Below are 24,555 nucleotides of genomic sequence, written 5' to 3' on the forward strand. Positions count from 1 at the left end.
GTTTCTGTGATACTGTGACTTTTCTGTAGTAGGAGAACCTGCCATATGGAGATTTGGGGAACAGCTCTGTAGAGAGACCAGTACATGCAAAGGCCTTGTCTGAATTGCTTTTGCTGTCTTTTAGGAAATAAAAGGTTATCACTGGAGCAGAGGGAGTAAATAAGAGTGCTGAAGGAGACGGGACGCAGTGACAACAGATCAGAGGGAGCATGTATTCCCTGCCAGCCACGGCAATGACTCTGGATTTTATTCCAAGTTGTATGGGGAAGGGTTAGACCGTCTTGAACAGAGGAAGGACATTCCCTTACATCTGAAAAAGATCACAGTAACTGATGTGTAACCTGGACTGGAGGGGCAAAAGGGAGACAGAGAAACTAGTTAGAAGGGTGTCACCATTTTGCAGATGAGAAATGGGTGGCTTGGAGTACACTAGATAAGTGATAAGTATAAGAGCTGGAGCGACCGGAAGATGATTCTGGACGAATATGCCATGTATTTAAGGAGAGTGAGAAAAAGAAGAGAGTCAACAGTGTCACCAAGACTTCTGGTCTTAATAGCAGGAAAAATGGAGTTGAGCTTTTCATCGGAGCCAGCATGTTGCTGCACACATTCAGGGTTCATTTCCATTGCTGGCTATGAGGATGGTGTGTACTGAAGCATCCAGAGATGGAGGAGACCAGGGCAGGAAGCAGTGGAAAAGGATGATGGCAATACCACTGGCCTCAAATGCTTTTCTTCCAAATTTTATAGAGTTCATGAATAAAAGCATAGAATTTCTAAAACTCTGGTATTTTATCCTGATTAAATATTAACATGAAAATGTACAAGAAGCTTTTGATTCCCTACATTTTCCTAGAAGCCACCCAAACCTTTGATAAAATGCTTACATATCAGGTTTAGAAAAAAAAACACTTTGGCCAATTGAATTAAATGCTTAATTTGGTAAAAGATTAACAAGGCAAAGTCCAGGCTTTCTCTTAGATTTCTTTCAAGAACATGTCTGCCTCTCTCCACCTGATACTGTCCTATCTTTTTCACTTTGCCTTCTTGGGCTGTTATCTTTTTTACCTCAAAACCTCAAAGGCGTGGGGTTGTTCAGCGTAAGGATGGTTCATCCACTCACACTTATTGCAGCCAAGTAACTGGGCTGTGTGAGCTCTCTGTGAGCCAGACTGCAGGTTCCCACGACAGTTTATAATGAGAGGCCGTTTGTTAGGCTGAATCAGGAGCACTGCTAAAACCACATTTAACATGAACTATTTTTTGACTAACATCAACAAAGCAATTGTGTGTATGTATATAAATAAACTATCTAGAATTAGAGCAAAAAGTGTGCAAGAAAGGATCTGTCATAGTGTCACAGTCCCCTAGTCTATAGAGGACTCTGTATTGGGTAAGTACCCAAGTCAGAGAAGCAGGGATGAAGGATGATGCCCAAGTACAAAATCTCTGAAAACTCTGCTTATGGAAGCTATCCTTTATCCTATCTACAAATTTATATTCATCCTTAAAATGTCTCCTAAGTTAGTTCCTGGGGATGTCAGGAAGCCAATCTGAAATAATACAAACTCTGAACTACACAAGCTTTAAAAAAAAATGTAGTTCGTTATTTTCAAATGCCTATAATACTTGCCTTTTTATAATTAAAGCAAAGCTAAATCTTCACTCGGCCTCTGTATGATTTGTAATGAATCATAAATTTTTGAGAATGAGTTTTACAATTAGATTCATTCCACAGGATAGATATAGAAAAGGAGCATTAACGCCAGTTAAAATATGCTTCCATTTCAGCTTACATAAGCATTTATAAACTCTTTTTTTAAAGGTGTTTTAATTTTCCTTCCATTTCACAAGACACAGGTAAGTTTGTTATTTAAGTAAGTATAATTCTTTTCTATAAATGATACAGTAAGCAAATGAAGTATAGCGACAGAAAAGAGTTGGAATAACTAGACAAAATTAATGTAGGAAATGATATTAGGAGTCAGTAAAGGTAAGGCAGAGCACGCTGGCCTTTGGAGGAAGATTCAAATACAAAAGTTGTTCTCTTTTCCGTGCTGTGGTATCATTCTCCAGCACACAAGGGCCTGACACAGTACCGAAAACATGAACGTCTGTCTCTAAAACAGTTAAGGGGATAACAGCATGCTGCTTGAGTCGCAGGGAATAGAATTTTATTTTTCTCTCTGTTCTGCCCTGCAAACCTTGCCAAAACATTCATTCGTTTCCATTATGGCCCGGCTATCTATCTAATAGGCAGCGCAGCATGTCAGCAAGGGTTTGATTGCAGAGTATGTGCTCCCAAGTATGAATCATATGCCTATCAGACGCAACTGGAGAAGAATTAGTCTAAACTCATTTTTGTTAACTCGCTAATCAGCAATGTGATGTCTAATAGCTTAATATATATACATCAAAAAAACCCCAAAGCTTAAAATTTTAACCACTCTTACCTTCACTTAACCCTTAAGTTCCTACCTTATCTCCCTTAAATGTCTGATCAGGCTTCTCCTTACTCAGTAGGGCGTCCAGTTTTAAAAAATCATGCTCAAAGCAACGCATAAAGCCCTGAGTATTAGTGCTTAGTTGTCTGAAAACTACATTTGAATAGAAGCGCTTTCGGTTAAATTTGACATTATAAAAACATCCATTTGCTTTCCTGAATATCGTTAACATTTTGCACGATTATTTGAATCCCTTTCTAGCTTTTAGATTCTGAACTCTTTTCATATGCCAGGTATTGAGCAATGCACTTACTTGATGGCATGAAAGCAAAGGCGAGCCATACGTTAAAGATATAATCTAACATTCCTCTTACCCCCATCTCCACAATCGTACCCCATAGAAAATCTGGAAGGAGACAACAGCATGAAGTTGGTAAGTAAAAATAGCTGCCTAAACACGGCTGGGAAGAGGAACGGGATTAGGAAACCGCACCCTGGGTTTGGGGAGACATGGGGAAAGTACGAGGCCTTTTGCCTTAGGGATAAATTAGCTCTTTGATCCTGGAATCCTCAGAGCAGGGACTGGATATGGTCTATACCGGCAGGAGCATCGTGTAGAACAGACCTCTCCACATCACCACAAAGCTTAAATGGAAGTAGGGCTTGGAAGGAGAAAACGTACCCAGGAAGATCAAATACCTTGTCCAAGGACAACATAACCTGCTAGGGGCAGGGCCAGCATTAGAACAAGATTTCTGTTTCTACAATTATTTCTTCTAGATTATTGATCTTGCTTCCTTGCTACTTTATTTATTTATTTTCACTCACAACATTATAAAGGGAGAACGGGTTCAATTTATCATTTTCTTACACTATGGGAAATAAAAGAAAATTAAAATGTTGGGAGTTTAATATGTGAGATAACAAAAAAGTGCAAATGCAAATGAGTTAGATCCTAAATAAAGCCACGAAGATACAACTTTATACTTTATGTACTTAAAATACAGGGAAGTGCTAAGATATAAAATCATCTGTGTCTACATTTTTTTGGGAATTCTTTCTTTTTTTAAAAAAATTTTATTGAAGTGTAGTTGATTCACAATGCCATGCTAATCCTGGCTGTACAGCCAAGTGATTCTGTTATACACACATATATTCTTTCTCACACTCCCCTCCATCACAGCCTATCACAGGATACTGAATACAGCTCCCTGCGCCACACAGTAGGATCTTGTTGTTTATCCATTCTACACATAATAGTTTAGATCTGCTAATCCCAAACTCCCAATCTTTCCCTCCCCCACACACCCTCCCCCTTGGCAACCACAAGTCTGTTCTCTATGTCTGTGAGTCTGTTTCTGATTTGTTGATAAGTTCATTTGTGTCATACTTTAGATTCCACATATAAGTGATATCATATGGTATTTGTCTTTCTCTGTCTGACTTGCTTTACTTAGTATGATAATCTCTAGTTGCATCCATGTTGCTGCAAATGGCATTATTTCATTCTTTTTTATGGCTGAGTAGTATTCCATTGTATACATGTACCACATCTTCTTTATCCATTCATCTGCTGATGGACATTTAGGTTGCTTTCATGTCTTGGCTATTGTAAATAGTGCTGCAATAAACATAAGGGTGTATATATCTTTTTGAATTATAGTTTTGTTTGGATATAAGTTCAGGAGTGGGATTGCTGGATCAAATGGCAACTCTATTTTTAGTTTTTTGTTTTTTTTTTTCCTTTGCAGTACGCGGGCCTCTCACTGCTGCGGCCTCTCCCATTGAGGAGCACAGGCTCCGGACGCGCAGGCTCAGCGGCCATGGCTCATGGGCCCAGCTGCTCTGCGGCACGCAGGATCCTCCCGGACCGGGGCACGAACCCGCGTCCCCTGCATCGGCAGGCAGACCCCCAACCACTGCGCCACCAGGGAAGACCCTATTTTTAGTTTTTTGAGAAACCTCCATATTGTTCTCCATAGTGGCTGCACCACATGAATTGTTTTTTTAATTCAACATTCCCCACACCTTCCTGGGTGGTGGTAATAGATGTTCCATGAAAAATGCATTCCCAGGTCAAAAAAGTTTGATCAGCTCTGGGTTAAATGAAGTTAATTTACCTTTGTGGCTGTTCTTCTCAGAGCCTTTCATTGCTAATAGGCATTGGGAAACGCACATTCTGGGAAACGCTCAATTTAGAAAACACACAATTTGAGAGACATTTACTTAATTTATTAAAGAGCCATTTTGCTTTGCTTTCCTCTGCAGAGACATGTTCTCAGTTATGGAATTATTTCTTGAGAGTTTATAATTAGCATTTCGTGTCATCTGGGTTTTCTCAATCTTATACATTTGTTAAATAAATTTTATTTAAATTTCATATATATATATATATAGTTTCTTGGATGCATACATATTATTTTAACACATGTTAAACATTCTCACATATACAGCAATAGCCATAAAGGCAAATCACTTCATATCTAAATGTCAGTTGTTTCACTGTTCAGTTCTTTTTGGTTTTCTCTTACTCCCTTGAATTATTTTTTTCTATAAATTTTACAAGTTCAGCAAGTGTTCATCTTTTAATGCTTTCAGGATGATTACCATGAATGAAGGGTCATTACAGTTTAAACAAGAGAAATAGTCTTCAAATACATTTTAAAAACGCATTTAGGATGACAGTTAAACCTACAACCAATTGGCAATGGTGATTTATTAACTATGCATTCTTCCACAGAAACAGTAAATGTTACACTAAGGAACATTAGGATTAAATACTTAAATGGTAGAAGTAATTAAAAAGTAATTTTACTTAATAAACAGTAAAGTTACTCTATACAGACCTCCTCTAAAATTTGCTGCTGAAGGAGATTGTAAGGTAATCAACCAAGAAAATGGATAAAGTGGGCTGACTCTCAGGTGAGATATGTATTCTCTATGAGTTCCCCTGTGGCCATGTAGAAGGATTACGTGACTTTTTAATTGCATTGTCTCAAACTGATGACCACTCTGTACCTCCCATGAACTGGTGAAAAAAATTAATCAAATTTCCAATAGACACAAAATGAATCACATCCTTCCTGAGTCTGTATCTAAAGTAACAATAAATTCAAAATATAATAGGAGAAGAGAGATGAAACAAGTCAGAGGAAATGCAACTTCTAATATATGATAGTATACTAGGATAGGCAGCATCAAGAAATATAAGAAATTTGATTCCAAGTCTCTAATGTGTTTGGAATCACATCTTTCTTGTGAACAGGTAGTTTCCTTGTTACATTATCAAGAGACCAAGAATTTCAGGTCTAATTTGTAATAAAGCAAACAATCATCACTATTCAATGGTAACTTAAAATAATATAAAGAATCTGGTTTCTAGGATGACAGCTAGTTATTTTTATTAACAGAATAGGAAACGGGAATTTGATTTTCCCAAATTCCATTTATCTAAGAAAGGACATATGTTTTTACTATTATTTTTACTTATGCACAACTTCTTTTCACTTTTTAAAAAAAATTAATAAAATAAGTGCTGTGGAAAGGCAAACCATTCTTACCTGTGCTCTCAAGTGGCTGAGTTACACTACAATAATGACTAACCAGGAAAGACTGTCAGGGATATCAAAATGAATAAAGCAATACAGCCATTTCTTGAAAAGGAAGTTTGTAGGGAGGCACTAAGGTACAGTGGTTGGGCCTATGGGCTCTGGAGTCATATTCCCTTGGATGAATCTTTGTTTCATAATTTTGGGAAAGTTACTTAACCTCTCTGGGTGTTTTGGGTTCCTTCTCTGTAAATGATAAAAGTGACAACCTCTTAGTTTTTGTGAGAATAATATAAGACAAATTTTAAGCATGTCGGTCACTGCCTAGCATATATGAAGAGCTCAATAAATGTTAGAGTTTACAAATTTGTAGGTTGCTTTTAAAAATGAACGGGGCTTCTGGTTGTGGCAGACAAACTTGTATAAGGCCATCATTTCTACTACTGAGACCAAGCAGGAAAGATAAAAAACATATGAAAAGCATCTGTTGAAGGCATCAGGTGGCTGTCAAAGAACAAGGACCTGAAAAGCCAAGATTCCAAAGAAAGGAAATCACAGAGGTGAAACCAACACTGCTTTCCCTTCAAGGCATTTGACAATTAATGGGCCAGATTTAGAGACAGAAAATTTGAACAGAACTTCAGGCAGTCTCATGGAGTTGTGGAAAACACAGAGCTCAGGACCACTAAGGCAAAAGGTCCATAGTAATTACCCAGGCGTTTTGTGGAGATTCCTGAAGGACTACATTCTAAGAGTTAGGGCTAACCGGAAATATACCAGTTTTTATAAGGGCCAATGCTCAACTGTGAATGAGCTTAGTCCTGCTCAGTAGTAAGTAATCTGTTCCCTCCTAACTGCCTAACAAAAAAAGTAAACCCTTCCTTGAAGAAGAAAATATCATCCACAACCTCAAAGCATCTCTTTACTATTTTGTAAACAATGCCCAACATTTGATCAAAAATTACCTAACATGCAAGGAGACATGACCAGTCAATGAAAATCTACAGAAAAAGAAACAAAGTAAAAAAGAGATGATAGAAACAGACCCATAGGAAATCTAGATATTAGAGTTAGCTATAAACTTTAAAAGAACTGTTATTAATATATTTAAGAATATAGATGACAAGATGGTTAATTTCATTAGGTAATTAAATCTATGCAAAAGAAACAAATGGATACCCTGAAACTGAAAAATGCATTAAAGTGAATGGTTGATAATTTGAGAGGAAACTTTTGAAAAAAACAATATGTTTTTTGTGTTTTCACTTCCATCCTAAGTAAACTGTATCTTTGAAGTTAACTAAAATAAACAGCTGTGTAGCAATAAGGGCCTACAACTTAAAACATAATTTCAAATCTTTGGTTGAATAATAAAGAGCTATAATCTTGGGAGAGGTAACTTATTTAAAGGAATCTGTGTCCCCACTACTTCTCTCACCAGTATGGTTAGGAGAACACTGTGACTTTGTGAAGGGTCATTAAATTCTTTGAACAAATCTGTATTTACTCTTATTTCACACAGCAGTAGTAACTGCCCTATCTCAATCTCATTAAGATTGTTATAAGTACAAATGTATTTCCTAATTTATTGATCATTATTTATCACAGTCTGCACTGTGAAAAATTATGCTGTTGGAGACATGACTACATACGGAACATGACAGAATTGGAGGTCATCTGAGTGGTTAGTATGGGCAGTTGGCACATTAAGAGTTACTAAGAGAGGGGCTTCCCTGGTGGCGCAGTGGTTGAGAGCCTGCCAGCCGATGCAGGGGACACGGGTTTGTGCCCCGGTCCGGGAAGATCCCACATGCTGCGGAGCGGCTGGGCCCGTGAGCCATGGCCGCTGAGCCTGCGCGTCCGGAGCCTGTGCTCCACAACGGGAGAGGCCACAACGGTGAGAGGCCCGCGTACCGCAAAAAAAAAAAGAGTTACTAAGAGAAACATAATTAACTACTGGAATAAATCATTTGAGGGTAATAAAAGTGAAATTTGTGTCAAAAATTTATTCAATGAAATACTAATTTTCCTCCATGTTGAGTAAAATTATTAGTAGTTTCTGAATAAATCAGAATTTTTCTTCTCACTCATGTAAAATATAATAAAATAAAACAAAGCTGGCATTAATCAGTTAAAAGCAACTAATTAGAGTAAGAACCGCACTTACCTTGCAACCTATAACTTTGCTTCGGTATATTTAATCTGAATAGGAATACAAAATTATACTCCTTATATTCTTAGGTTCTTACAATTTCATTAGCTCTATAGCTTAATTAGGAATACTTCTCCTGACTTTATGGGACTGTAATTGTGTAATATATGGGAGTCATATAAAAAGATTACTAAACACCAAACATTAACAAATATTTATTGGAAAAAAACAAATGAGAAATAGATTTGTGACTTGTTTTACATAATCTCCTTGGGAAAGAAAAAAATGTTGAGGTATCTTGGGGTCACCACATTAAGGTTTTTTGTTCTGGATTTGTCCTTAACTAGCTCTGTAAACTCAAGCATGTCATTTAACCTTTCTGATTGTCTGCTTAGCTATAAAATAAATAAAGATAAATAAAGATAAAATAAAGATAAATTGTGTATGATCTAACTCCATAATTAAGCCACACACATTTATTAAACACCTTTTATGTGCCAGTGCCTTTGTAAAAGGCTAAGAATATTAAGAATATAAGTTACTGTTGAAGAATTGATAACTATAATGTATGTGAAAGCACTTTGTCAAGGATAATACATTATGTAATGATAATACATCAATTACATAATATTTATGTAATTGAAATTATAAATATTTTTCTAGAAAGGCCAGGAGCACCTAGCTCTCACCTCAAATGCATGGGGATCCTTATTGTGGCAAATTTTACAAATAGAAATTTGCCTCAGCAAAATAAAATACATGACAGTTATCAGGAAGCAAAGAGGTAGAATAGGAAATAAGTAACCGTTTTTTAACCAGGACAGAGAAAGGACAGTGAGGCAAATAATAAAGTAGTGATTTCTTTAGAACTCTAAATTCAGAAGGACTGATAGTCTGGAAATATTAAGAAAGTGTTAAAATTGCCTGTCAGCTTAATATTCTCATGACAAAACAGGAAAACCATAATGGAAAATTTCTCTTTGATTAAATAAAGAAAAGAAAAGGACATTTTAAAAATACCAACCTCACTACAAAGAGAGAATAGGAAAAATAAACTGTTACTCTGCAATGTGAGACACCCATTGAGAACAGTATAAATAAAGATGACAATTTTGATAATAAAGACTAGCGAGAGAGACCACAATAAGAACACAAACCTCTGTTTTGACAAAGCCTGCAATTAGTGAGATTTTAGATTCTAGACTTACTGACTCTGCCTCTTTCCAGAAATTTTACCACTGTTGGTTAAAATGTTGAAAATAATATTCCATAACATCATTCTACAGTCCCAGCAATACACTAGATTATAATGAAAACTAGAATGAGTCCCTTTGAGCAATATTGTCTCAGCTTCCAGGGAGTGTGATATAAGGATATGGTGGGCTATGATACGAAAACATAGCTCTGGATAAGGAAGCACCAAGCATAACGGATCTTACATTATATTCTGTGTATACTATTGCCCCAAGTAAATGATTAATTCCACATGGAAGAATTCTTCAAAAGAGTGGAAACATATAACATGGTTATGAGATTTCCAGAAGTTGGCCTATTGAGTTGAAATACAACCATCCCTCACTTTATAGAAAAGATAGATTTCAGAAGACATGACCAAAGTGAATCCTTTTTAAATTGTCAGCATCTTTTTAATAGCCAGGGATTCATTTCCCAAGGGAAAAATAACCCTTCAATTGAAAATAAGATGTTGAGTCTGTATTATAAATACCCATTAATCCATGGGTTAATAATGCCCATTATCAATTCACATTGTCACTACTAACTGCCTAAAACATCACATCTGATATATTATTCTTATATTCTGTATTTTCTTCCCCCAAAGTTTAGGTTGTCTAATAGACCTTAATTACACTGTCAATAGAGTTTTAAGCCAAACATGCTATTATTCTAATTTAGACGTTCTGTAAACTAAAGGCTACAATTTAGTCAATTTCCATTCCCTGTCAATTTGGTAAAATGAAACAAACTAAGTTTAAATTTCTTTATTCTGTCTGTCACTTTGATCTCTAATTAATCTTTCCTGTCAGGTGGCAATAAACATTGGCCAAAGGGATTGTGGACTCAGCTGTCGTGGAATACTTTCAGTATTGGGTCATTGAGCCACACAAGACTTCATGTCTATTAACACTTTTGAAATTATAGCCAAAAAATGTCAAAGAAGTTGACAAGGCAGAAACAAATAAATAGTATAAATATAAGTAATCAGATTTAGATGAAAATCCTTCCAAATTGGAAATATTTTTTCTTAGAGATATTTCATTATACTACCACAACAATATAATTATTTAATAATTTTATGAAACTCATGGGTCAGAATGCCAAGGATATCAGAATGCAAAATAAAACAAAACCCAAAGAATTAACAATTAGTGCTACTCAGTAGATTTTAAAAATTGTATTTTTTTCAATAAAGCAAAAGAAACCAAGAGGTGAGAAAATGATCTGAGGTTCATGACTGTAAAATGTCCTTTTCTTGACACTTGGAGGAAAAGATAGAGAGGTCAAGTCAATAGGGAAGGAGATTATCAGTACATTACTTACTTCCTTATATCCGAAGATGATACGTCCATCCATGAGGAGGGTTGCTTGGAATGTGAAGCTTCCCAGGTTGTAATTATCCTGGAGATGTACGTGGTCCCACTGGACAACAAGCGCTGTGCCTATAAACCCCATTGGAACAAAAGAAATGCAGTGAGAAAAATGTATCAATCAATTCTGGTGGGAATCTTCACAAATCATGGATCTAACCTTCACATCTAGTAGCTGTGCTGCTTGAATTTCACATAGTTAACTGGATTTCTGTTACTGACATAGCATTTGGGATACTTTTAAAGAATTGAGTATTCTCTAAATATTTGGTAAAATCTAACCTCATACTGAGGTTAATATTGAGCCCAGTATGGGGGAATTTTGCCTGAGGAAGTCCAGTAATGTTAATGGGTACTGTCTGCTTAAATTTCCATGAGACACTTTCAAAATGCAACCCAAATGGCTTGAATGAACTTCAAATACATTTGACAAATGCTGAGAGAGAAAGGAACACATTCAGGGAAGCTAGAATCAGACTTGAAAATGTCTATTTCGTACTTAGAATTATACACTTCCATATGCTAAAGAAATTTCTTTAACACTCATGGGAATTTTCCTCTTTAATTCACAATGTCTGCATTCCTTTGTTGTACTGCTTCTAAAAGGTTGCAAGGTAGCTTAAAGGGCCTCAGGCTAACATTTCTGAAGCCCCTTTAAGTACACTGGGATGAATCTTCAGTACTATATATCATATTCTGACGAGTCAACCTGCCAGTGTTTATTATAAAAGTATTAACATGAAACAGTAATTGAAACACAGTTTAATAGCCACCAATAAGAATTTATATTTTGTTTTGTTTTGATCAGTGTTTCTCTTTTAGGTTTCACTTATATTTATTTATTTATTTTACTGGGGTACATATAGTTGTTTTACAACATTGTGTTAGTTTCTACTGTACAGCAAAGTGGAGTTCCCTGTGCTATACAGCAGGTTCTCATTAGTTACCTATTTTATATGTATTAGTTAGTGTATATGTCAATCCCAATCTCCCAACTCATCCCACCACCCCTCTTCCCCCCCTTTGGTGTCCATACGTTTGTTCTCTACATCTGTGTCTCTATTTCTGCCTTGCAAACAGGTTCATCTGTACCATTTTTCTAGATTCCACATATATGCGTTAATATACGATACTTGTTTTCTCTTTGTGACTTACTTCACTCTGTATGACAGTCTTTAGGTCCATCCACGTCTCTATAAATGACCCAATTTTGTTCTTTTTTATGGCTGAGTAATATTCCATTGTATATATGCACCACATCTTCTTTATCCATTCGTCTGTCAATAGGCATTTAGGTTGCTTCCATGACCTGGCTATTGTAAATAGTGCTGCAATGAACATTGGGGTGCATGTGTCTTTTTGAGTTATGGTTTTCTCTGGGTATATGCCCAATAGTGGGATTGCTGGGTCACATGGTAATTCTATTTTTAGTTCTTTAAGGAACCTCCATGCTGTTCTCCATAGTGGCTGTGTCAATTTACATTCCCACCAACAGTGCAAAAGGGTTCTCTTTTCTCCACACCCTCTCCAGCCATTTATTGTTTGTAGATTTTTTGATGATGGCCATTCTGACTGGTATGAGATGATACCTCATTGTAGTTTTGATTTGCATTTCTCTAATGATTAGTGATGTTGAGCATCTTTTCATGTGTTTGTTGGCCATCTGTATATCTTCTTTGGAGAAATGTCTATTTAGGTCTTCTGCCCATTTTTTGATTGGGTTGTTTTTTTTTTTAATATTGATCTGCATGAGCTGTTTGTATATTTTGGAGATTAATCCTTTGTCTGTTGATTCGTTTGCAATTATTTTCTCCCATTCTGAGAGTTGTCTTTTCATCTTGTTTATGGTTTGCTTTGCTGTGCGGAAGCTTTTAAGTTTCATTAGGTCCCATTTGTTTATTTTTGTTTTTATTTCCTACTCTCGAAGGCAGGTCAAAAAAGATCTTGCTGTGATTTATGTCAAAGAGCATTCTTCCTATGTTTTCTTCTGAGAGTTTTATAGTTTCCGGTCTTACTTTTAGGTCTTTAATCCATTTTGAGTTTATTTTTGTGTATTGTGTTAGGGAGTGTTCTAATTTCATTAACTGACACTGTTTAAGAAAACAAATGAGCAGCTAAGATGTTTGCTTAGCTCTAAGTATTGGATTTTCTAATCTTTTAAAAAGTCTTGTTGCCAAAAAATGATGTACAGAAATGAAACTCACAGAACTAAGAGAGCATAACTTATCTCCCAGGTCAGTAAGTATATGATTAAAAAGAAAAAAAATCAATATTGCATGACAGAGAGCTTTTGGGTTAGTGAAGATGTGGAGATGCTAGGAGAGTAGAGTGCCCAGAGAGGGCATGTATGCTCCATACCCTTTCCCATGTAACTTGCCCTATACATTTCTTCTGTCTGACTTCCTGAGTTCATTCCTGTACCAGGTGATTGGAGTAGACCAGAACACCGTCATTACTGTGTTTTTGAGTATAACTTAATGCTGAGATCTTTTGACCAAGATGGCAGCATAGGAGGCTCCTGACTTCCCCTCTTCCCATGGATACACTGAATGTACAGCTACACAAGGAGCAATTTCCTTTGAGAGAAATCCAAGATTAGCTGAGTGACTGCTATACATGAGGCAACTGAGAAAATACCCATAATGAAAGTGCACACATCTAGGTGCTTACTGTGATCCTCTGGAGCGCAAAAGAGCCAGTGGGTACTTCCCCTACCTGGTTCCTTTGGCTCAGTCCAAGGATAAAACCAAGTCACCAGCATCTCTCTGGAAGGAGCTTGCACACATGTCTGGCACCCAGCTTTTGTGGCTGCCACCTGAGGACAGGCCCCCAGGTCATCTTGCTCTGAGAGACAATGGGGTTTGCATTCATGAGTCCCACAGGACTGTAGCACACAAAGAAGCAATTGTTAACAGGCACACCTGTGAGCACTTGCATCACTTGCATTGGCTATCCCCTCGAGGCTCAGTAGAGAGGGAGCAGACAAAATACCTGTCTCCCAGTTTATCCCTGGAGAGGATTTGACTGCATACTTTTCCAGTATGCTGCTGCCTGAGGGACTGCCAACAAATCTAGGTGCTGACTGCGATCTTCCCCTTTGGGAAACTGATGGCTCTTGGCACAACCAAAACTACTGGATGCCACTGAGAACAAAGATGGTGCCTTGAACAATCACAAAGGTTTGGAAGACAACCAGGAGCTTGAGCTAAGCTGATTGATGAAGTTCATGTTGTACAGAAAACCACTCTGACAAGACTGAAAGAGGTAGCTATTTATCTGATGTACAAAAACTAACAGTGAGTAAAGAAAAATGAAGAAACAGGGGAATATGTTCCAAACAAAAAACAAGATAAATCTCTAGAAACTGATCTTAATGAAACAGAAGTAAGTGATTTACCCAAATGAGTTCAAAATAACAGTCATAAGTATGCTCACTGGACTTCCCTGGCAGTCCAGTGGTGAAGATTCTGTGTTTCCATTTCAGGGGCCACAGGTTTGATCCCTGGGTGGGGGACCAAGATCCGGTATGCCACACAGTGCAGCCAAAAAACAACAAAAAAAAGATGCTCACTGAGGTCAGGAGAGCAATGCATGAACAAAGTGAGAATTTCAACGAAGAGACAGAAAATATAAAAAGTACTAAATAGAAATCATAGCACTGAAGAATACAATAACTGACTGGAAGTTTTAATAGAGGGGTTCAACAACAGACTATATCAAGTAAAAGAAAAGATCAATGCACTTGAAAACATATCAGCGGAACTGATCCAATTAGAGGAGCAGAGAGAGAACAAAAAGAATGAAAAAGAGTGAAGATAGCTTAAGGGACATATGGGACACCATCAAGTAGACCAATATTCACATTATAGGGATTTCAGAATGAGAAGAGAGAGAGAAAGGGGCAGAAGGATTATTCAGAGAGGACTTCCCAGGTGGTGCAGTGGTTAAGAATCTGTCTGCCAATGCAGGGGACACGGGTTCGAGCCCTGGTCTGGGAAGATCCCACATGCCTCAGAGCAACTAAGCCCACGCACCACAACTACTGAGGCTGTGCTCTAGAGCCTGCAAACCACAACTACTGAGCCCATGTGCCACAACTACTGAAGCCCACATGCCTAGAGCCTGTGCTCTGCAACAAGAGAAGCCACCTCAGTGAGAAGCCCGCCCACCACAACGAAGAGTAGCCCCGCTCGCCGCAACTAGAGAAAGCTTGCGTGCAGCAATGAAGACCCAACGCAGCCAAAAATAAATTAAAAATAAAATGATTATTCAAATAACTAATGGCTGAAAACTTCCTTAACCTGGGGAAAAAAAACAGACATCCAGATCCAGAAAGCTCAAAAATACCAAAAAAAGATGAATCATAAGGGATTTACACTGAAACACATTATAATCAAATTAACAGAAGTTAACAACAAGGAAAGAATCTTAAAAGCAAGAAGAGAAAAGCAATTTGTTATTTACAAGGGAAATTTTAAAGACTGTTAGTAGATTTTTCTGCAGAAACCTTGCAGGCAAGAGAGAGTGGGGTGAGGTATTCGAAGTGCTGAAAGAAAAAACCTGCTAACCAAGAGTACTTTATTAAGCAAAGTTGTTCTTCAGAATTAAAGGAAAGATAAAGAAATTTCCAGACAAACAAAAGCTGAAAAAGATCTTTACCACTAGACCAGACTTATAAGAAATGTTAAAGGGAGTTCTTCAAGCTAAAATGAAAGAATGCTAGTAAGTAACAAGAATTATATATATAAAAGAAAAACTCACTGGTAAAGGTAAATATATAGTTAAATTCAGAATACTCATAACGGTGGTGGAAAAATCACTTATAATTCTAGTATAAAGGTTAAAAGACAAAAGTTTTAAAAATAACTATAACTACAATAGTTTGTTAGTGGATATGCAATATAAAAAGTTATAAATTGTTATATCAAAAACATAAAATATGGTGGAAGGTGTAAAAATGTAGAGCTTCTGTATGAGTTTGAAGTTAGTTGTTATCAGCTTAAAATTGATTGTATAAGATGTTTTATGTAAACCTCATAGTAACCACAGATCAAATACTTACGCACAGAAGATAAATACAATGAATTGAAGCGTATCACTACAGAAAATCAAATCACAAAGGAGAGTGAGAGAAAGAAAGGAACAAAGGAATTACAAAACAGCCAGAAAACAACTACCAAAATGGCAATGGTAAACCATACCTATCAATAGTTACTTTAAATGTAGATGGACTAAATTCTCCAATCAAAAGACACAGACTGGGTTAAGAGTTTAAGAAAAAGACTTAACTATATGCTGCCCATAGACACTCACTTCAGTTTTAAGAACACACGTAGATTAAAAGTAAAGGTATGGAAAAAGATTTTCCATGCAAATGGAAACCAAAAGAAAACAGAGGTAGGTATACTTATGCCAGAAAAGTAGACTTTTAAGCCAAAACTTGTAACAAGAGACAAAAGAAAGATCATTATTCAATAATAAAGAGGTCAATTCATCAAGAGGATATTAACAATTGTAAATGTTTATAAATATTTATGTATCCAATCATAATACCTAAATATATAAAGCAAATATTAACAGATCTAAAGGCAGAAAGAGACAGCAATACAATAAAAATAGGGAACTTCATATCTCACTTTCAACAATGGATAGATCATTCAGACAGAAAATCAGTAAGGAAACATTGGACTTAAACTACATATTAGAGCAGGTGAACCTTACAGAAATACATAGAACAGGGAGACACAAGAGGGAAGAGATATGGGAACATATGTATATGTATAACTGATTCACTTTGTTATAAAGCAGAAACTAACACACCATTGTAAAGCAATTATACCCCAATAAAGATGTTAAAAAATAAATAAATAAAATACACTTGAAAAAATAAAAGAAATACATAGAACATTTCATCAAACAGCAGCAGAATGCACATTTTACTGAAGTGCACATAAGACATTCTCCAGGATAGATAATTTTTTTAGGCCACAAGACAAGTCTTAACAATTTTAAGAGGCCTGAATTCATACGAGGCATCTTTTCTGACCAAAATGGTATAAAACTACAAATTAACAGCAGAAGGAAAACTGGAAAATTCACAAATACATGGAGATTAAAAAATATCCTCCTGAACAACCAGTGGGCCAAAGAAGAAATCAAAAGGGAAATCTAAAATATCTTGAGATAAATGAAAATGGAAACAAAACATAAAACTTAAGGGATTCAGCAGAGGCAATTCTAAGAGGAAATTTATAGAGATAAATGCCTACATGAAGAAAAAAGAAAGATCTCAAAAAACAACCTAACCTTACACATCAAGGAACTAAAAAAGAAGAACAAACCAAGCCCAAAGTTAGCAGAAGAAGGAAATATCAAAGATCAGAATGGAAATAAAAGAAATGGAGACTAAAAAGATCCATTAGATAGATATCACTAGAATGATAGAAAAGATCATTGAAACTAAGAGCTTTCTTAAGATAAAAAATTTGACAAAACTTCGGCTAGACTAAGAAAAAAGAGAAAGTATAAATAAAATCAGAAATGAAAGAGGAGACACTACAACTGATAACATAGAAAACAAAGGACCATAAGAAACTATTGTACTATGAACAATCATATGCCAACAAATTGGACAATCTAGGACATATGGATAAATTCCTAGAAACATACCATCAATCAAGATTGAATCACAAAGAAACAGAAAATCTGAACAGACCAATTACTAGTAAGGAGATAGAATCAGTAATTATAAAAGTTCTGACAAAGAAAAATCCAGGACCGATGGCTTCACTGGGGAACTTTATGAAACAGTTAAAGAAGAATTAATACCAATTCTTATCAAAGTCTTCCAAAATAGAGAAGAGAGAACACTTCCAAACTCATTTTTCAAGGCCAGCATTACCCTGATACCAAAGCCAAATGAGGACACTACAAGAAAAGAAACTTACAGACCAATATAGCCAATGAACATAGATGCAAAAATACTCAACAAAATCTTAGCAAACCATATTCAACAGTACATCAAAAAGATCATATACCATGATCAAGCTGGATTTATTCCTGAGATGCAAGGATGGTTCAACATGCACAAATCAATCAATGTGATATGCCACATTAACAAAATGAAGGATAAAAATCATATGATGATCTCAATAGATGCAGAAAAAGCATCTGACAAAATTCAACATCCTCTCATGATAAAAACTCTTAAATCAGATATAGATAGAATGCATCTCAACAAAATAAAGTCCATATATGACAAGCCCATAGCTAACATCATACTTAAGGCTAACAAGATACTAAGCAGAAAGCTTCTCCTCTAAGATCAGGAAAAAGACAAGGACACCCACTCTCACCATTTTTATTCAACATAATACTGGAAATCCTAGCCAGAGCAATTAGGCAAGAAAAAGAAATAAAAGGCATACAAACTGGAAAGGAAGAAGTAAAACTGTCACTATTTACAGATGCCTGTATTGTACACAGAAAACCCTAAAGAATCCAAAAAAACTGTTAGAACTAATAAATGAATTCAGTAAGGTTGCAGGATTCAAAATCAATATACAGAAATGTGTTGTGTTTCTATGTGCTAATAACAGACTATCAGAAAGGGAAATTAAGAAAACAATCCCATTTACAATTGCATCAAGAAAATACCTAGGAATAAATTTAACTAAAGGGGTGAAAGTCCTGTATACTGAAAACTGTAAGACAATGATGAAAGAAACTGAACAAGGCACAAATAAATGGAATGATATTTCATGTTCTTAGATTGGAAGAATTAATATTGTTAAAATTTCGATGCTACCCAAAACAATCTACAGATTCAATGCAATCCCTATCAAAATTCCAATACAATTTTTCACAGAAATGAAAAAAACCCTAAAATTTGTATGGAACCACAAAAGACTCCAGATAGCCAAGCAATCTTGAGAAAGAAGAACAAAGCTGGAGGCATTATACTTTCTGATTTCAAAGTATATTACAAAGCTATAGTAATCAAAACAGTATGGCTTTGGGATTAAGGAAAAAAGACACATAGATCAATGGAACAGAGTACAGATCCCAGGAATAAATCCATGCTTATACGGTCAATTCATTTTCAATAATGGAGCCAAGAATATACAATGCAGAAGAACTGTTTCTCAACAAACTGGATAACTGTGCTGGGAAAACTGGATAGCCACATGCAAAAGAATATACCATACACAAAAATCAACTCAAAATGGATTAAAGACTTGAATGTTATACCTGAAATGTAAAACTCCTAGAAGAAAACATAGAGGGTAAGCTCCTTGACATAGGTCTTGGTAATCATATTTTTTATTTTGTATTTAACACCAAAAGCAAAAATAAACAAGGTGGACTACATCAAACTAAAAATATTCTGCACAGCAAAAGAAACCATCAACAAAGTGAAAAGGCAGCCTATGGAATAGGAGAAAATATTTGCAAACCATGTATCTAATAAGGGATTCTATCCAAAATAAATAGAGAACTCACACAACTCAATAGCAAGAAAACAAATAACCTAATTAAAATATGGGCAAAGGACCTAAACAGCCATTTTTCCAAATAAGACATATAAATGGCCAAGAGGTTCATGAAAATGTGCTCAGTATCACTAATCATCAGAAAATACAAATCAAAAGCACAATGAGACATCACCTCACACCTGTTAAGATGTCTATTATCAAAAAGACAAGAGGTAACAAATCCTGGAAAGGATGCAGAGAAAACAGAACCCTTATAGTCTGTTGGTGGAAACGTAACTGGAACAGACACTGTGCAAAACAGTACGGAATTTCCTCAAGAAATTAAAAATAGAAAACTACCATATGATCCAGGAATCCCACTACTGGGTGTATACCAAAGGAAACAAAATGACTTCCTTAGAGAGATATCTATACTTTCTTGTTCATTGAAGCATTACTTAAAGCAGCCAAAGTATGAAAACAACTTAAGTGTTCATTTATGGATGAATGGATAAAGAATATGTGGTATATATACACAATGGAATATTATTCAGCCCCCAAAAGAATGAAATCCTGCCTTTGTGACAACATGGATGTATCTGGAGGGCATTAAGCTAAGTGAAATAAGCCAAATAGAGAAAGAGAAAAACTGCATGGTATCACATTACATGTGAAATCTAAAAACAAAACAAAACAAAGACAGTCAACCTCAAAGAAACAGATTTTAGAATGTCGGCTGCCAGGGACTAGGGTCTGGGGGAAATAGAGGGATGCTGACAAAAGGATACCAACTTTCATTTATACAATGAATAAGGTCTGAGGATCTAATGTATAACACGGTGACTACAGTTTCTAACACTGTACAATATAATTGAAATTTACTGAGAATAAAACTTAAATGTTCCCACCCGAAAAGAAAAAAGGTACATATGTGAGGTGATGAAAATATTAATTAACTTGATGGTGGAAATTCTTTCGCAATGTATATATATATATATATATATATATATATATATATATCAAATTATCACACTGTACCCTTTAAATATAGAAATCTATTTATTTCCTTGAGGTAAAACTTTAGAAGTAAAAAACATTTTTTTTTTTAACTTTTACCTTGGTACTTTTAGTTATAAGCAGCACCCAAGACATACCCCTGTTGTAAGTGAAAACCCAGGTCTCTTCCTTCCATGGGCATCTCTGTATCTATACAACCATTTTTCTAAAAACTGGAAAAGGCAAGAGGACAATAATAGCCAGGAAACTTCCCATAATTGTAGAAGTAAAAGGGTTTTCTGATCATGAAATTCCTCCTAACAACCACTTCTTTTCTTTCACATGTGTTCACAACTCTCAAGCTCTAGTCTCCTTCTTACTCACTAATTTCTAATAGACACTTTGACGGTGCAGAGGAAACACTGAAATGGAGGGCAGATGAGCTAGACTTGTGTGCTGCCTCTAATACTTTGTGTGTGACCTTGGACACAATTAACCTGCTTGAACCTGTTTCTTCTACAACATGGGAGGAATAATTCTTGCCTTCTAGGGATTTCTGCAATCAATCAAAAAATATATAGTTTCCTCAAATTCTTTGTGCACAAGAGAGGTCTACCTAAATTGAGTAATTAAATGTTTTTCATGCAAATTCTGGTGACGATATTTTCAATACATTGTTAGTAGCAGACTTTTAAAAATAACACTAATTGTGCAAATATGTTTTATATTATGTAGTAGCACAGCTCCCCCAGCATTTAATTTAAATGGTTCTACTAGTAAGATTAGTTGAGTGTAAATGTTATCATTAAAATTTAAAATTAATTACATGTCTCTATCTTGTTTTATTGAATAATCAATATATCAAATTTTACCTTTTATTCCAAGTTGCTGAATCTAAAACTTTATGGTCTGCAGGTTAGTGAGAGTGGCTTTTAGAGATACGATCTTGTATTTCTCTAAGCAGCGCCTTACTCACATATTGCTTCCTAGGTAGTACCTAATACAGGAAGCAATTAGGTAAGTGAACCAAAAAGACACTTTCTTTGGTCATCAGCTAGGATGTAGGAGAATAATCTGCCAAGAGCAAACCTTGGAATTCACCAAAGAGCTGGGTTAGTGTGGTGCATCTCTTGGCTTATGACTGACAATCCCACACTGTTTTTCTGATGATGGGCACAAAATCTAATGGTAAAGTTCTTCCTGGCAGATCTGAAGTTGTAATTTAAGCTCATATAACAGACCACATGAGCTGCTGTACCATCCTATGTGCTTAATGGAACTGAGCAGTTGCAACTTAGTATCCCTAGGGTGATCAAACTGTCTCATCAGTAATGGATGCCAATTTCTTAATCTCCAAAATAAAAACAGGCAGGTAGGTTGGTCTAGGGGCATTTAAGGTCACTACTAACTCCCAATTTTCTGATTCTGTGTTTGATTAGGCTTCTGATCACTGCAAGACTTACGCTTTCTATTTGCTGTTTATGAGCCACCAAATTATTTTTCTATTAAAAGGTTTAGTTTTACAACTTCTCGAGTTTTTGTGCATTAATATTCTGTGACTTCTAGGCTGGCTATAATATTTGGAAGCATCGTCTGATTTTTAAAATCTAGTGCTTTAATGCTTACATAAATATTATCTTAGAAGAAATGTTCTAAACTGCTGTCTCCTCTAGAGAAGTTTTTGCTTTCCTAAAATGTTGAGTTTCCCATCCTTAAGCATTCCTTCAATGATCCTAACCAATCAAAGTTGGAAATATTTCAGTAAGTTGCTATGGTATAAAAGGACTTTGTGAAGATCCTTACAATACTGAAAAGTGCTTCAATCATTTAATAAAACACAGGCAGTTACTAGCATTTATTATTATATTGTAAGAATGCAATATTCCCATTGGTTATCACACAGAAGATATTTCAATAAAGTAAAATACAGTAATTCTTGAGTATTTGTACTGTCACAACTCTCAGAATTAAAAATCATCTTACATACCTAATTTTTTTCATGTATTCATTCATTGAATAATTATTAAGGACCGACTGTGTATTGAGTTCTTGTGCTAGGTATTGAAGAGAAAATAATTTCTTATAAATAGTCACAGTCCTAGTTTTTAAAGAATTTAGAATCCGGTTGAAGTGGCATACATTAATTTTTAAAAATCATTTAAATAAAAGTAAAATTTAAATATTGAGCTACCTAGGTACATGGGTGTGTGAGAGAGCATATGGGGAAAGAGACTTAATATGCTTTACGATTTTTTTTTTTTTTTTTTTTTTTTTTTTTAAACCACTGCGCCACCAGGGAAGCCCCTGCTTTATGATTTTGATGCTAACAGTCTAAAAACTTGGTCATCAGAAGCTTGTGCCCATGAGTAAATGTTCCCAACATCACCTAGTAAGTGACAAAGCTTGGAAAATACTCAACTTTCTTATTTACTTAGGGTAGATTCATTCTGTCTAGTAGGTCATGGGATAAGCTTCAGATAAGTTGCTCACTGTAGCTCTGTCTAAAGTATACTTAAAATCTACTTGTACATCTTTGGGCCTTAGTACCTCAGTTTTTTTAAGTGGGAGGACAGAGTATAACAGTTCTTAAAATAATAGAAGGAAATAATTATTATGGCTAACATTTAGTATTACTTCATATTGTAAGTGTAAGGATCACACTTTGGTGTTATTCAAATTGTTTGAAATGCATTTCTCAAAGTGTACATCTAAGTATGTTTAGTTTTCTTCCTCTTTTGCTATTTTGACCTGTAAAGTGGCTTTATCACACTGGTCAGATCTCTTTCAGCAAAATGATGTCATTTTCTGAAAGCCATGGTCACGAGTAAGTCTATGCTACCCCATAGTAATTTTCTTCCTTGCTTATTAAGGCAAGACAAGAGAAGAAATAACTCTGTTCAGACCACATGCTTTCATTATTTTAAAAGATAAAATTGTCATTTGGGCAAATAAATACTATTTTTGTATTATAAAGAGAACAGAAATTTCTATCTTTAAGTTTCCAAAACAACTCTTCTTTTCCTATAATTTCGTTTTCTACTAAAGTTACAGCTTTCAATAAGATGTAGACATGAAAATTCATTTATGTCTTTAGGACGTTACATTTCTTACTTAGATTTGAATGGTACTTAGTGACATATTCTAGGTCTTTTCTGACTATTTTATATGCCCCGCAAAGAAATAGTAGGGATAGGTTGTTGTCAGTTACTCTATTTCATATTTCAAAGTCAGGAAAACCTTTTTCTTAAGTGATTTTAATTACCCACAATCCTAGATTTTTAAAAGGTGTGTTCATCTTATTGTACATATTATTCAAAAGTTTTGGAAATTTAATATCAATATATTATGCCACTTGCCTCTATCTGAAGATCAAAACTAACAAATTATCCTTTGTTTTTTTTAATAGGAGGGACGTATTGCAACTAGCATAAAATAAATGTATTTGCTTTGTTCGAGGCGTCGTTTACAGCAACTCATATATTATAGTGCCCAATACATGTTAATAAACATTTGTTGAATGAACAAATGAATGAACGAATGAACGAGTGACATTTAACCACATACTTTACTCCACATATTAACAGTATTAACAGCTGCACTGTAACATTTGTCATCTCGGGGCACTTGTATCAAGCAGTTTAAAATTCCAGTCTACCCCCAAAAAACCCAAGGTTACTAAAATATTAATATGAATCTTATGATTAATGTTTATAAGTATACATTTAGTAAAAAAGAGGCTAACCAATACATACCATTATCAAAATATCTGACCGTTGAATTTCTGGATACACTGGGATCAAAATTTGCCATTAAAGGTGCTATGTACTGTGTGGCTGTTAGCATTCGATGTACAACTTCTCCAGTGTATATGAAACCTATAATTAGAAAAATAATAAATATGTTAAGAAAAAGTCCAGAAAATTTTAATTAAAGTATCCCAACTCACCTTCAGTCACATTTCAAAAATAAAAAGAAAAGAAACATAATTAATGTCTTAATGTCTGATCAGCAATAGTTGAGTCTGGATTAGCTGACAAATTCCCATATGATTTGGTAGCACCTTGCAGACTGGTAAATCAGAAATCTATAGTATGTACAACTTTAATTGCAGGAAAGTGACTATTACCTGGAAGAGATTATTAGGCTGAAGAGGCTAGTATAGTACTATAAGTAATTCAAACATTAAATTTGCCTTTAGTAATCCCTTGTTATCTTAAACGCTAGTCAAACAGGCAAGTCCAGCTTACAAATGAATGTATTTTCATGATGTTGAATTGCCTTCCTTAATCTCAGTTTAGGACATTTTAGAAATCACACATGTGTATCTTTAATACT

At 35.4% G+C, this 24,555-nt stretch overlaps 1 protein-coding gene across 1 annotated transcript in view; it reads right to left on the reverse strand.

Moving 5' to 3' along the window:
* The window catches only part of PLXDC2 (plexin domain containing 2), a 406,458-nt gene that overhangs the window by 121,321 nt on the left and 260,582 nt on the right, over positions 1 to 24,555 (reverse strand). The window contains exons 5-6 of the mRNA XM_024765446.1: positions 23,973 to 24,095; positions 10,704 to 10,822 (exon numbers count right to left, since the gene is read on the reverse strand). Coding sequence (XP_024621214.1) covers positions 10,704 to 10,822; positions 23,973 to 24,095 — 242 coding nt within the window. The remainder of the gene's footprint in view (positions 1 to 10,703; positions 10,823 to 23,972; positions 24,096 to 24,555) is intronic.

Source organism: Neophocaena asiaeorientalis, unplaced genomic scaffold, assembly GCF_003031525.2.
Source record: "Neophocaena asiaeorientalis asiaeorientalis breed wild unplaced genomic scaffold, Neophocaena_asiaeorientalis_V1.1 scaffold217, whole genome shotgun sequence".
NCBI classification, from domain to species: domain Eukaryota; kingdom Metazoa; phylum Chordata; class Mammalia; order Artiodactyla; family Phocoenidae; genus Neophocaena; species Neophocaena asiaeorientalis.